This window comes from Sycon ciliatum, chromosome 5, assembly GCF_964019385.1.
Source record: "Sycon ciliatum chromosome 5, ocSycCili1.1, whole genome shotgun sequence".
Lineage (NCBI taxonomy): Eukaryota > Metazoa > Porifera > Calcarea > Leucosolenida > Sycettidae > Sycon > Sycon ciliatum.
In genome coordinates, this window is record NC_088647.1 from 26,022,841 (window position 1) to 26,035,340 (window position 12,500).

A 12,500-nucleotide genomic window follows, 5' to 3' on the forward strand; every position below is an offset into this window, starting at 1 on the left:
AAATAGCATTACCGTTGTTTGCTCCGGGTGTCTAATAACAGAACAAAACACTGCAACACAGTATATGGGGTGCAATGAAACGTGTTGTTCTATAATGTAATATTGTACTCCTTGGGACTCAGCACCGCGATATCCATGGTCATGTAGCACTGACGACATGTTGTGTGTGCTGTGTTTGTGCTTGACAGACCAGACTTGTGCGTGAGCTTGAGAAGAAATTCAGTCGCCACGTTGTCTTCCTGGCTCAGGTGAGTGGTTGTTGTCGTCCTCGATCGATTTGACAGACTTCCAGGCATGGTGGTTTGTTGTCCATCACTTGCACTGCTGCTCAATGAAATGCGATGGCGGGAGTCGAGGTTGCGCCCTGCTCTGGTTCACCATCCCGGTGTCCGTGGCGCTGCACGGCGTCCGACGTGGCGCTGACTCGCTTAATTGGATTTCATTGAGCAGCTCTGCACTTCTTCTGGTTTGCATGGATGTGTCATGATTGGCTATGTAACACACACACACGTTTTACAGGGTGCCCGCTGACAGTTTCTTTATTGTGCTGTTTGAATCCTCCTTGACCTTCTGCCTTTGCAGAGGAGAATCCTGTCCAAGCCTACCCGTCGCTCTCGCCAAAAGCAGCTCCGTCCCCGCAGGTATGGCGTGCCTCCGGTTTCATTATACCGTAGTGTCTTGTATTAAAGCCTGTCTCATACCCTGGTTTTCGCAATACATTGTCGGCACATAAGCCTGGTTTTTGTGTGGACATACATTCAACTATAAAGACACTCGGCGGGTTCATCAGGAAAGTGTCCTTATTCGCGAAGTGTGTGCTGTTTAAGTTCATGGTAGTTGTAGGTCTCTATGGACACGACCCAATGCAGACTTGCTCACTCTGTGGGGTCTGCGGTCATCAAGGGTAAGCCAACGTCTTTTCCCAAGGGTTGTGCTTTTTTCATATGGCCGCTAGATTAACATTGCACTCAATTCCCTGCTCTCCTCCGTCACTGGTGAGGTTTGCAGCTACGTTTGTGCTGACATCATCCGTATACCCGAAGTCTCATTAGATGGGACCTTGGTCTGGGCATGGAAATTCTGTTGTTATTCGCGAATTGTCGTTATATCCGCAGTCGTTATTAGCGAAGTTGACTGTACATAGAAATACCTGTCTTGTATAGAAGCCTGCAACATTTCCCTAAAAGTAATTTCTGTTGTGCATTGCTGCGTGTCGGGCGAATGATGCAAGATGCAGAACTTCGCCTTGCGAGTTGTTTTATGCAGCATAGCCAAGTAGTTGCACACTGTTATTTACATACCCTCGGTACTCTTGGCGTGTAACAGTACTACTTCTGTGTTGCTGGGAACACGTGATGAAGTGTTGTGGACCTAACCCGAGAATGTGATTTGCTGGGGAGTCCAATCGTATGGTACATCCTGTTGGCGTGATATAGTACCTGGTAGGTTGAGTGTTGGCTGATCCTCCTGGTGATGCATACGGTTGTTTGTTGCGTTTATTCTTTATTTCGTGCCCGCTTGCAGTCGTACTCTGACTCACGTCCACGACAGCATCTTGGAGGATCTCGTCTATCCGGCTGAGGTTGTGGGCCGACGCACCCGTGTCAAGCTTGATGGCAGCAACTTGATCAAAGTGTGAGTGACGTGTGTTCCTTGATCAGGTGGTAGGGTGTGTGAGCGTACATGTACATTCGTGTCTTTGTTTGCAATCTTGGAATCTGTTCTGCATGGTTTATTCCGTAGCAGTAATATGATACGTTTGGAGTAGCCGCATTATTCTAGTGATATGGTTGCTATGAATAATATCGCCATTATTACCTGATTAGGCTGGCCGTCTCACGTTAAATAAAGTGGTATAGGGCATGCACACACTTTATGTATTAAGCTGCAAGAACCCTCAACCCTCGTATAGGCAATTCACACGACTTGCAAGCACATGCACGTGTGTGACCAAGGTTAACACCGCCAAACCGTGATCCAGTTCACATGGCGCTGGTCAAACTTTGCACACGTCAATGTATCCAGAGCGGCCTCCTGAAAATGCCGGGAAATTTTAACTTTTCCTTTGTTCAAGCACTGCATTTGCAGTACACACTTTCAATAACCGACACTTCCGCTGGCGTGCAAAGTATAGTCGTGACCACAAGGCCCCCTGCCAAGTTTAAAAGTCAGCTGCACGCCTCTGTCCAAGTTATTGTATGCAAGTAAATATCCTTGGAAACGGTACGATAAAAGTGAGTTTGCACGTCTTGTGAATGGCCTATAACTATTAGAAAGTCTCACTCGATGGCACTGGAATACCACGTGTTCGTGCTGATAGCTGTTTGTGGCGCACTGCTGGGTGCTTGGTTACCTGGGGCGAGCGAGTATTGATGCCACTCTTCTTGTTCTTGCATTCGCAGGCACTTGGACAAGTCTCAACAGACCAACGTAGAGCACAAGGTATGGACTATGATATTGCCACGCTTGTAGCTTTTTGCTATGGGTAGTTTTCTTTGTGTGTATGGTGGGGGGGGGGGGGGTGGCAGCTTATGTGGTTCTTGTCTCTTTCATGGTCCTTGGGAGACCTCGCGAAGTTTGCATTTGGTGATATCATATGTGAGCATCCCTATTAGGCAGTATCGATTGCGACTGTCTATTGGCGAGGCTGAATCTCTCAAATCATGGTGATAATAATTCTACCAAAATGAGCTGTGTGGATTCACAAGAAGTGTGAGTTATGAAGTCTGAAGAGATTGTCGAACGGTCTCTGCTGGGATGACGACTACACCATAGCTCGGTGGTTAGAGCATCGCTGCCTACAAGCGACGGTCCCTGGTTCGAGTCCTGGTGGTGACATTCAATTGTTTCTTCAGACTTTTGCCGTTTGCGTCTTTCCCTCGAACCAGTAAAAATGGGCAAAGGCATGATTATCTGCGAAATGCACTAGGACTTCGCCAGAAGACTTTGACTGCACTTTGCTGTCAGTTTGTGCATTATAATTTTCATCTTGCTTGTTGTAGCACTAAGTATTTCGTTTCCTTTTTTGTGCTTTCGTGTGCAGCTCGATACTTTCATCACCGTCTACAAGAGGCTGACAGGAAAGGATGTCACATTTGAATTCCCCACCCAGGAATAGATGTGTAATTTTTGAATTTAAAAATACTAAAAACAGACCAATTCCGTAGCTCTGGTGTTATATGAGTTAATCCATTCATTGGTTCATAGCTGACGCAGGCCTGGCCTTAGAGAAAGTCCTTCATGTTTGTTGTTGAATGAAATCAACCAGGGACGATCGTTTCTCAGTATACAGTGCAGTAGAGCCGCGCGTCGAAGAACGCGGAGGCCAAGAACACCACAGCCCATCAGCCAACGTTGGTGTTGTGGTAGCTTCTGTGCTACATTATAGTACATATGTATGTAGTGTGCATACGATCCAGTATGAATTGTTTCAAAGAACTTGCTAACCTCGGGAAGCGATTTTCTTGGACGCACAACTGCCGTTGAGTCGCCTGTCCGAGAACGTTGTTCCAAGGGGTTAGCCTGGAACGTTCTTACTTCTTTCCTTCAGAAATCTCACTGCGTTCTTTAATATAGCACTTGGGCTCCCTGTTCTTCGACGCACGACTACTGTAGCTCATGACATCTAAAGGCCGATTCATACTTCATTTTGCGTACGAGAAACACGTTGCGTCGCGAATAAAGTTCATGTGAGCGAAATGAAGTATGAATCGGCCTTAGGGGCCGTCCAAGGTTACCAATAATATTTTCAAAACGAAAAGTTTTCGTTTGGGGGTGGGTGGGTTTGAAGGAGTTTCGTTTTGAAAATAATTATTGAATGCAGATGGAGAATGCCCTGTTACTTCTGGGTATCGAAAATTGACATCAATATTTTATTGGAATTCGTTTTACCTGCAGAAAAGGTAGGTGGGTGGGTCGGTGCTGAAAAATACTAAAACCTTTCGTTTTGCAAAAACTATCGGTAACCCCGGACGGCCCCTTAGCTAGGGGAAGTATACCCTAAAATCAAATTTTCACCAGTTGTAGTCTTCGGGGTGCTGAGTCTAATGGTCTTGGTCCGAGGACGCTGAGACGCTCCCTTCCTCCTTTATTCCCAATCGAACTCGCGCACTTCCACCGAAATTGGGTGACTGTGCCCTACTAGATAGGGATTTGTATGGAAAAAGTCACAAAAACGCCATTTCGTTCTTATAAAAGCGCGGATGACTGCGATCGGTCCATATGTTGTAGTCTTTTGGCCGCTGAGTCGACTGGTTTTGGTCCGAAAAGGCTGCGATGCAGTGTTCGGTTCTTATTCCCAATCGAACACGGTTGAGTAAGCGGTCACGTGCTCATTTTCAGCCATTTTGGGCCCGTTTGTGTCACTCGAACATCCCGCGAATATATATTATGTTATTGAGTTGAACCTTTGAACCAGGGAGTCGGAAAAGCCTCTTACGACTCCCTGCTTTGAACCTTTGAGTTTAACCTTGATGTGAAAATTGTAGCCTGCAGGCACGGTGACCAGGCGACTGGTGTACGCATGACCGCAAAATACAGAGCTTGATCACTTCCCCTCAAGCTCAGGGTCAGCATCGGGGAGTATGTTTTCTTACAAGTAGTACTCCTTGGTCAGCATTCTATGGCGAAACGATCGTCGTGTGATACTACACTGTCCCTTTGGAAAAACGCGGCCAATAATTCAATATTCCGCGGCAAATTCCGCGGGGAAAAGGGAGGTTTTCTGCGGCATTTTCTGTGGTAAAATCAAAAATCTGCGGCACTTTCTGCAAGTTTTTCACCCTCCTTGCATGAAGGAGTACTTTTCACACTAAAGTTTGCAGTCACAAACTGAATGAGAGTGAAGAATCTTGGAGATTTTGCACTCACCTACACTCGCAAGAGCATAATGTGCTCAAACAGATTGCAAAGTAGTTTTTCTGCTGTTTTCTGAGTAGTAATGTTACTAATTTATCCTAAAAAATTCAAAATCCGCATGCAATACGAGAGCGTAGTGTGGATTCCGTGATTTCCGCGGATGATGGCAATTTCTGCGAAATTTGCCGCGGCCGCGGAATCGCGTTTTTCCAAGGGGACAGACTACAGTCCATTTCAAAACTATAGACGCGTACCTAGGCAAAAACCGTTATGCCAGCATCTATACCACATAAAATCTGTGATCACTTTGTGCATAAATTTTTCCAAATTGGGCGTCTGTTATCCAATCCTTTAGAAACTATATGAGAGTAATTGTGGAGCGATCCTGAGCAATATTCCGAAAACTATTCTCAAAAAGTTCCAGCCAAATTTGAAATATTTCAAAAACCCTACGCGTCTATAGTTTTGAAATGCACTGTATACAGGAAAACCAAGAGTAAATAAGCTCCCTGGGAGCTTACCGCGTATTATCAAGAGTACATAAACCATATATGTACTCTTGGTATTATACTCTTGATAAAATCTCCACCCACTGTATGTATATTCGGTGTTGCGGACAGTGCTCGGTCCCAACCTGCCCTTATTTGGGGGAGTTTTACTGTACAGGTGTGGCGCATGGCATGGCACTCTTAGTAATTATTAATAATCATGTCCTGTTATCAAGAAGGTACACCTCCTGATCCGTCCTCTTGGTCCTAGCAAGAATACATTTGAAACAATTTCTTACTTGTACTGTCCTGTATGACGATTGCCTTCTGAGCACGGTCGCATACCAAGTTAGTAAATGTATGACCGGCGATCATGCGAACGACAACGAGTGCAGGCTTTTGGCTTCCCTGGCTGTTCATCACCGTCTTCCACCAGAGCAGAAAAGCAAACAGTGTCTATGTAGTAATACATTAGTAGGTAGATTAGTGAGAACCAACACCGGAAAAGGAGAGTGATGACTCTCACACGTAATATTATTACAGTAAAGCCTGTAACTAAAGACCACTGTGACTAGCGACCAGCCTGGTACTACAGGCCACTTCACCAGGCACGGACGGTCTCACATTCGTATAAGGTTGTGCGGTGCAAACCTCTAACTAAGGACCACCTGCCACTAAAGACCGCTTTCTCTGGCACCAAGGGGTGGTCGTTAGTCATAGGTTTTACTAGAATACTGAGTAGAACCATGATAGAAAATCCTAACCGGTAATACGGTGCCGTATGAAGAGGTGTCATCAGCGTGTTCCTCACCGTGATAACAATACTCCGGGACGACAAATTTGAGTTTACTGAACTAACTATACCTGCCCCTGCCAACCATCCCTAGTATTTGGCCGGGACCGTCCCGATATCGGCAAAAGTATGATGAATATTTTTAATAATCCAACAGGCCCGATAGTCACATGTAGAAAGGTCACGGTATTTGTCGCATGCCTCACAGCTAGTATACCTAGGTGTGATTGTATGCCATTGTCCCACTCTCAGGTTTGCAAAGCCTTGGCAGGTATGACTCGTAACGATGTGTGAATGTCGTGTATACTCACAGCCGCACACATTTGAGGCTCTTGAGGAGGACTCAGCGCACACATCATTGCGGCTTCCGCATTGTTCACGGTCACATTCCGATATCACGCTCGGTTCACACCTCTTCACACATGCATGCAGATCTACATGGCACTCAATGCCTGGCTGTAGGGTTTGTTATCACTTGACAGTGTTTTCTCAGTGTTGGTCACTCGAGTCTAGTTTTTTCTTCTGCCTATATCCACCTGAAGAGACTGAGGTAATGAAGTGCTTGAGGACATTTTGAAAATGTTGACATCTCTCCTTTTTCCTTTTCCACCTGGACTCCTCCTTGGTTTCCCTTTTTTCTCGGGGCTTTGAATAAATCATGTGGTAACAGCTTGTGTGAATAGTCTCCGGCTGATGATGACTAGTACATGAGGGGATGTGCATGATGATGTTTTTTGGTCATGTGTGGCTTGAGGCTCCATTATCCAAACCCCATGATGGCATGGAGCTAGACGGTCCTTCGCTGCGCAGAATTATCGGATGTGGATAACCGGCACTCTACACCACGTCACGGACGGTGCCGTGCCGCCGGCATAGAATATTGAGAACTTCAATCATCATGATCTTTGTACCGTCAGACCTTGCTTATCCGGTCCTCTTTTATCCGGCGGATCCTTCACGATCCGGAAGAAAATCGTTGCCGGTTACCGATTTACAGCATTTGAGACTATGTCATGCATACACTGGTACAAAATGATTATGTGTGTTTGATTATCCGGTTCCCTCGCCTATCCGGATATTCAGTTTTGTGGAAAACGGATGTGTGCGGTTAATGACTGTAGTCTGCAGAATTGACGGTACGGAGACTACAAATATTTCATTTCATAATATCAGTTATCATGCATGGTTATGAAGTACAATGTAGTCCAGAGTTGTGAGTCCAGTCCGCCAGCACTGCAGCAGTCCCGGGTGCTGAGAAATGAGATGGCGTACGACCAGTTCGGAGTCTCGGACTACCAGTACAATCATGATCGTACTAATCCCTACATGACCCCATTCTTGGCACTAGTGTACCAAGACTGTTCAAGTAACAGTTGGCAGGAGGGAGCTTACTTTCATTTTCAGTGTGGTCCATCCTGGGTCATCCTAATAAAGATACTTATTATCCAGGGAACATGATTCAGGTCCTCTTGAATATGATACAAAACAAGGACTTGGCACGTGAATGGCACATACATAACGTACCGCGCACGTGCACGACTGCACGTGATCACCGTCACCACGTGCATGACCGGAAGGCATGCCATGCATGACGCGCAAAAATACGAAAGTTTGAATTACAATTCATTGTATTTGTTTCTCTCCTTCCGCGATCCGTACGTCACCTAGGCCCTGGCCCCAGCTTACATTCTGTATTTTCGTGACACGACGCCATCACCATGTTTGTTGACGCTCAGTGTTCTCAGCGATTGGCCTGCTGACGATGCTCATTTATAAGGAAGTTCTAAGGAGGTTGTAGCGTCGCGCACGTCGGCAGGATGATTCCTGATATTTCGCAATCGAGTTCGTCTGCAGAATTGTGAGTAAATCAATGTTTTACGATGCCTTTTCTGAATTCAACATTTGATCAGCTACCATTAGCTGTTCTTCACCAGTAAATATAGGCGCGATTGGACAAATACGTAGGAGAGATAGTAGTTGTTGGGCGGAAGCAGGCTTCCTGTTCGGAATCGAATGTTCGAAATACCACTCATCCAACATTCCTCAAAAAATTATTGTAGCATTAAATAGTGCGGTCTAAGAACTGTGGATGTACGTTGTGTGTTGAAATACTTGTACAGTAAATCAGGGCACAGTTTTATAAGGCCCGACCTAAAGAAGTCCTTCGTTTCTGGTAACATGATGCCTTGATGGTGTTCAGTAGATGCAGACATCAAAAGTTGGCATATGAAATGTTTGAAATGACCAGCCATTATGATTTACACTGTATGGCAGTGTAGCGTTACCCCTAACAGAAACAAATAGATGCAGTGTGGTCTATTAGTATCAGGGCTGAAACGAACCCCAATAGAGGAAACATTCTGACGAACTATGCCCTTCGCTTGCGAACTATTCTTAGCAAATAAAACCCCCACACATGTCCACACAAGCACTACATCACATTCGTAAAACTACCAAGAACTGGACAATCTGCAATCAGTTTCTTTTTTTTGAATAGCTGCTGTTACCTGTAATGGGGAGCTGGGGCCGAGGATGGCTGGCTGAGCTCTGCACTCTATTAGTGTACAGTGAAATCTGTCTAAGGCGACCGCTCAAGGGACATTCAAAACGTGGTCTCTGTTACCAGGTGGTCTCCTTGTCCAGGGTGATTTTACTGGAAATAGCATCTCTTGGTCCTGGCTGCAGTGGTCTTCTGGGGCAGGTAGTCGCCTTATCCGAGTGGTTGCCTTGACAGGTTTTCCTGTACATTGTTATCTGCAGTCAAGTATGGAACTGCATGTACCTACGCATGCATTGACGAACGCTGGACACCTTTAAGTAGCGAATCGAATGCTCTCCAACTTCCTTTTTTTTTTAGCAAACCTAGTCGAATGTTCTAAAATTCTTTTCACCCCTAATTAATATTCTTGAAGGTGGGCAGCGTCGTTGGATCGGAAATGTTCGTGTGCTTTTTAATAGTGTTTCCGCGAGAACCGCCTTCCGCCGGTGCGCCTGCATTTTAGTGTTGTGAATGGGAGGCTTCCACAAGTGTGTGCATGCGGCACTCTGTCATAGTGTCCAGTCTCTTGGGGGGTGGATATTGAGATTCCACGAAGTCTGTGAACAAATTCAGCCGCAAAACAAAATGCAAAGTTTCACAGTCCAGTAAAACCTGTAACTAACGGCCACCCCTTGGGGCCAGAGAAAGCGGTCTTTAGTGGCAGGTGGTCCTTAGTTAGAGGTTTACACCGCACAACCATTATATGAATGTGAGACCGTCTGTGCCTGACGAAGTGGTCTGTATTACCAGGCTGGTTGCTAGTCACGGTGGTCTTTAGTTACAGGTTTCACAGTGCTTCAGTGCTGCTCAATGAAATCCGATCAAGTGACTCGAGTACGCGCCTTTGCTGTAGTGCAGCCCTCGATCCTCATACTTGCCAACCCTACCGGAATTTCCGGAAAAATCAAGGAAAACTCTCTTTCGTCCCGGTATACTGTAAATATACAAAATTTCGGCACTTCACGATTTTTGACATTTCGGCGGCGATTTATTTTCGGCGTGGGGTAGAGGGCATGGTATAGTGCGACAGATGCTGTGAAAAATTTCATCGGCGTTTTAATTTAGGCGTTTTGGGTCGGTGCCGAATATAGCCAAAATTAAATAGCTGCCGAAAATTTGTATATTTACAGTACCGGAAAAGTTATAACATCTACCAGATTTTCGAAAATGTCCGTCAACACCTTTTTTGTTGATTTTCAGTGCTTCGGACGCTCGCTCGCAGTGCTGTGCCCAAAACGAAGGTCTTGCGAGCGAGAACTTTTGAGTTGGCGCATGAAAAAGTACTTTTTTGTCGTCCATGCTGTACTATTTGCGAATGTTTTGTGGTCATGGTGACGTCACTATGATGTCATAATATTTTGCGCAATTATGATGTAAAAATTGCAGATCAAGGAAAAATTGGCAAAATCAGCGTCAAGGAAACTGTTTGCCAGGGGTTGGCAAGTATGGATCCTGTGAACAATGGAATGCGAACTGGTACAGGGCGCAAACTCGACACACACACACACACAATCATATTTCATCAAGCAGTACCGCAGTACTATGCAGTAAGAAGAGGTTATGCATCCTAAATTTTCGGAAAGAGTATTGGTGTACACATACCGTGCAGTGCTTTATGTGGGGCAGACACCCTGTCGTCAGATGTGGATGGGTGAAGCGTCCCCCCCCCCCTCCCCCTCCCGTTTTTCTTCCTTCAGCGCATTCATGGCTGATACCTCTTCCGGCTTGGATGCAGTGGAAACCTTCTGAGATTCCATGGTCGAACTGGTAGGTGATTGAGGATAGTACCCAGTGTCGGTGGTTTCATCAGTTTCTTGAGAGTGGAGTCACCCACACTGGCTGCCTCTGATTGCTCAGCCTCAGTCACAGCGGATGGTGATGTTGTAGGTGTTGATTGCTTTGAGGATGTGGACCTGGTGTTCCTTGGGATCTCCACGCCTGGTTGTCTCAGTGTTGCTGCTGCTATCCGTTTCCGTTTCTCTTGTCCAACAGCTCTGTGCGTCAAAGCCAACTGCTGCTCGTAAGAATTTTGAGCTTGCTTCTATACATACTGTAACCCTTGCTTCTCAAGGGTGCAGATCACCTTCTCCAGCTCCACACCAAATGTGCTGTCGACTTGGGACATGAAGCTGCTCTTGCCTGTACGGCCCAGCCCGCACATTATAAGCCCTCCGTATGGTATCAGCTGAATGCCTTCCTTCATCAGTTCACTTGGGGCTGCTGTGTACAGTCCATTATCAGCTGCATAATACAAATACTCCAGAACAAAGCACAGTACATGTGCTGTAGATATGAGGAAGAAGTCGCGGCAGGCAATGAGAAGGAAATGTTCAGAGTGAATTGGGTCTAGTTAGCCGACAACATCAGGAATAAGACCGTTTCAGCGCGGGAATTGCAAAGTGACCTGTTCAGCGAAATCATTTGAGCACGAGCATTTCTGCACGAGCATTTCAGGGCAATATAACTGACCGCTGTGCATTTGAGCACATTTTCCCCGAGATAAGGGTGATATTGGCTCTCTGTGCACAACATATTTGCACGCCACGTACCTGCAGTCATGTGCCATGTGCCGGTCTGCGTACGAAGCACCTTAGCACCTCTTATCCTAGCGCTGTTCAAGTCAAGTCATCTGCCATTTGGGCACCTCACCTGAAATCACATGCTCTGAGACGTTTCACAGACATTGCACTGTGCGTTCCTCCCTTTCACGCTGCCATTGCATTCCGCTCTGGTTCATCACATTGTTCGCCAACTTTGCGGTGGTTTGCATCGTTGCCAGCCAAGAAACGGCAAGCGTCCAAGTGCTGGCCGGCTAGTATTTCCCATCCTATCTACACTAGCTGTTTCTCAGTTCTGGTCTCAACTAAAGCCACAGGTCTAGGCACCAGACTAACTTTCTCTGATTCTCACAGGGTCCTAAAATCTGTACGACCAAGGACCAAAGAGAGTTCAGCCCTGAGAGGGGAGCCTGAGGCACCTGCCACGGGAAGTTTTTTTCACTCCTTAAATGCTTCGGTTTGAATCTGGGCGCGGCCAGAACATGTTTCGATACCTCATGTTTGATATTGAATGGAGGAGTGGTTCAGAGGTGTGGCTCAGAGGAGTGAGTCAGTGACTTGTTGCGTCCTTTGTGTCATCCCGGTGCTTATTCTATGGAGATCTGAATCAAAATGAACTCTGCTTTTATCACCATTTTCGACTTGTGTGCATTTTTTTACTTTAAGTGCCTCGTTGGAAAAGTCGTTTTTCACGGCATTGGAACCCTAGCGTTGTGCTGCTGTAACTGGAAGTACTATGCACGGCATGTGATCAAGCATTTGAGCTTCACGAGCATAGTAGCTTTTCGCAACAGGTATTTATGTGGTGTTGTGCTGTGCTGTCGGTGTTCTCCAGGCCCCAGCTTGACTGGCGATTCGTGAAGCAAGTATGGCGAGTGACGAAAATAGCGTTTGTCAGTCACAAACAACAAGCGACCCTCCTGGCATTGGCGATGCTTGTCACAGCGATCGGTGGTAGGTGATTTTATCGTATTCTTGATGAAGAGATGAGACTTTTGGTACTTGATTAAACCACAATGATTCCCCTGGTAAAAAATGAATAGAGCATGTGGTAGTCACTGCTTTCGTGTTTTGGGCTGCCTACTGCCCTTCTGTGTGTGTGTGTGTGTGTGTGTGCGCGCGCGCGCGCGCGTGTGTGTGTGTGTGTCTTGTGAACCCTCTGATGCTCGTAAGTGTCAGGAACGAACGACCACACGGCACGAGGACAACTACTTCTTCTTAACGGTATATTTGACTTCGATCAAATATAATAACTAGGTCTAAGA

The 12,500-nt window shown here is 46.1% G+C and overlaps 2 protein-coding genes across 2 annotated transcripts in view; both read left to right on the top strand.

The window, feature by feature from the left end:
• The window catches only part of LOC135818182 (small ribosomal subunit protein eS7-like), a 7,109-nt gene extending 3,954 nt beyond the window's left edge, over window positions 1-3,155 (top strand). Inside the window, exons 4-8 of the mRNA XM_065331530.1 lie at window positions 189-248; window positions 583-641; window positions 1,525-1,635; window positions 2,403-2,442; window positions 3,044-3,155. Coding sequence (XP_065187602.1) covers window positions 189-248; window positions 583-641; window positions 1,525-1,635; window positions 2,403-2,442; window positions 3,044-3,118 — 345 coding nt within the window. The 3' untranslated portion in view covers window positions 3,119-3,155. The remainder of the gene's footprint in view (window positions 1-188; window positions 249-582; window positions 642-1,524; window positions 1,636-2,402; window positions 2,443-3,043) is intronic.
• A 4,648-nt stretch (window positions 3,156-7,803) lies between these two features.
• Window positions 7,804-12,500, top strand: part of LOC135818183 (lysosomal cobalamin transporter ABCD4-like) — a gene marked incomplete at its 3' end in the record, with an annotated part of 15,989 nt that continues 11,292 nt past the window's right edge. Inside the window, 2 exon segments of the mRNA XM_065331531.1 lie at window positions 7,804-7,996; window positions 12,071-12,189. Coding sequence (XP_065187603.1) covers window positions 7,956-7,996; window positions 12,071-12,189 — 160 coding nt within the window.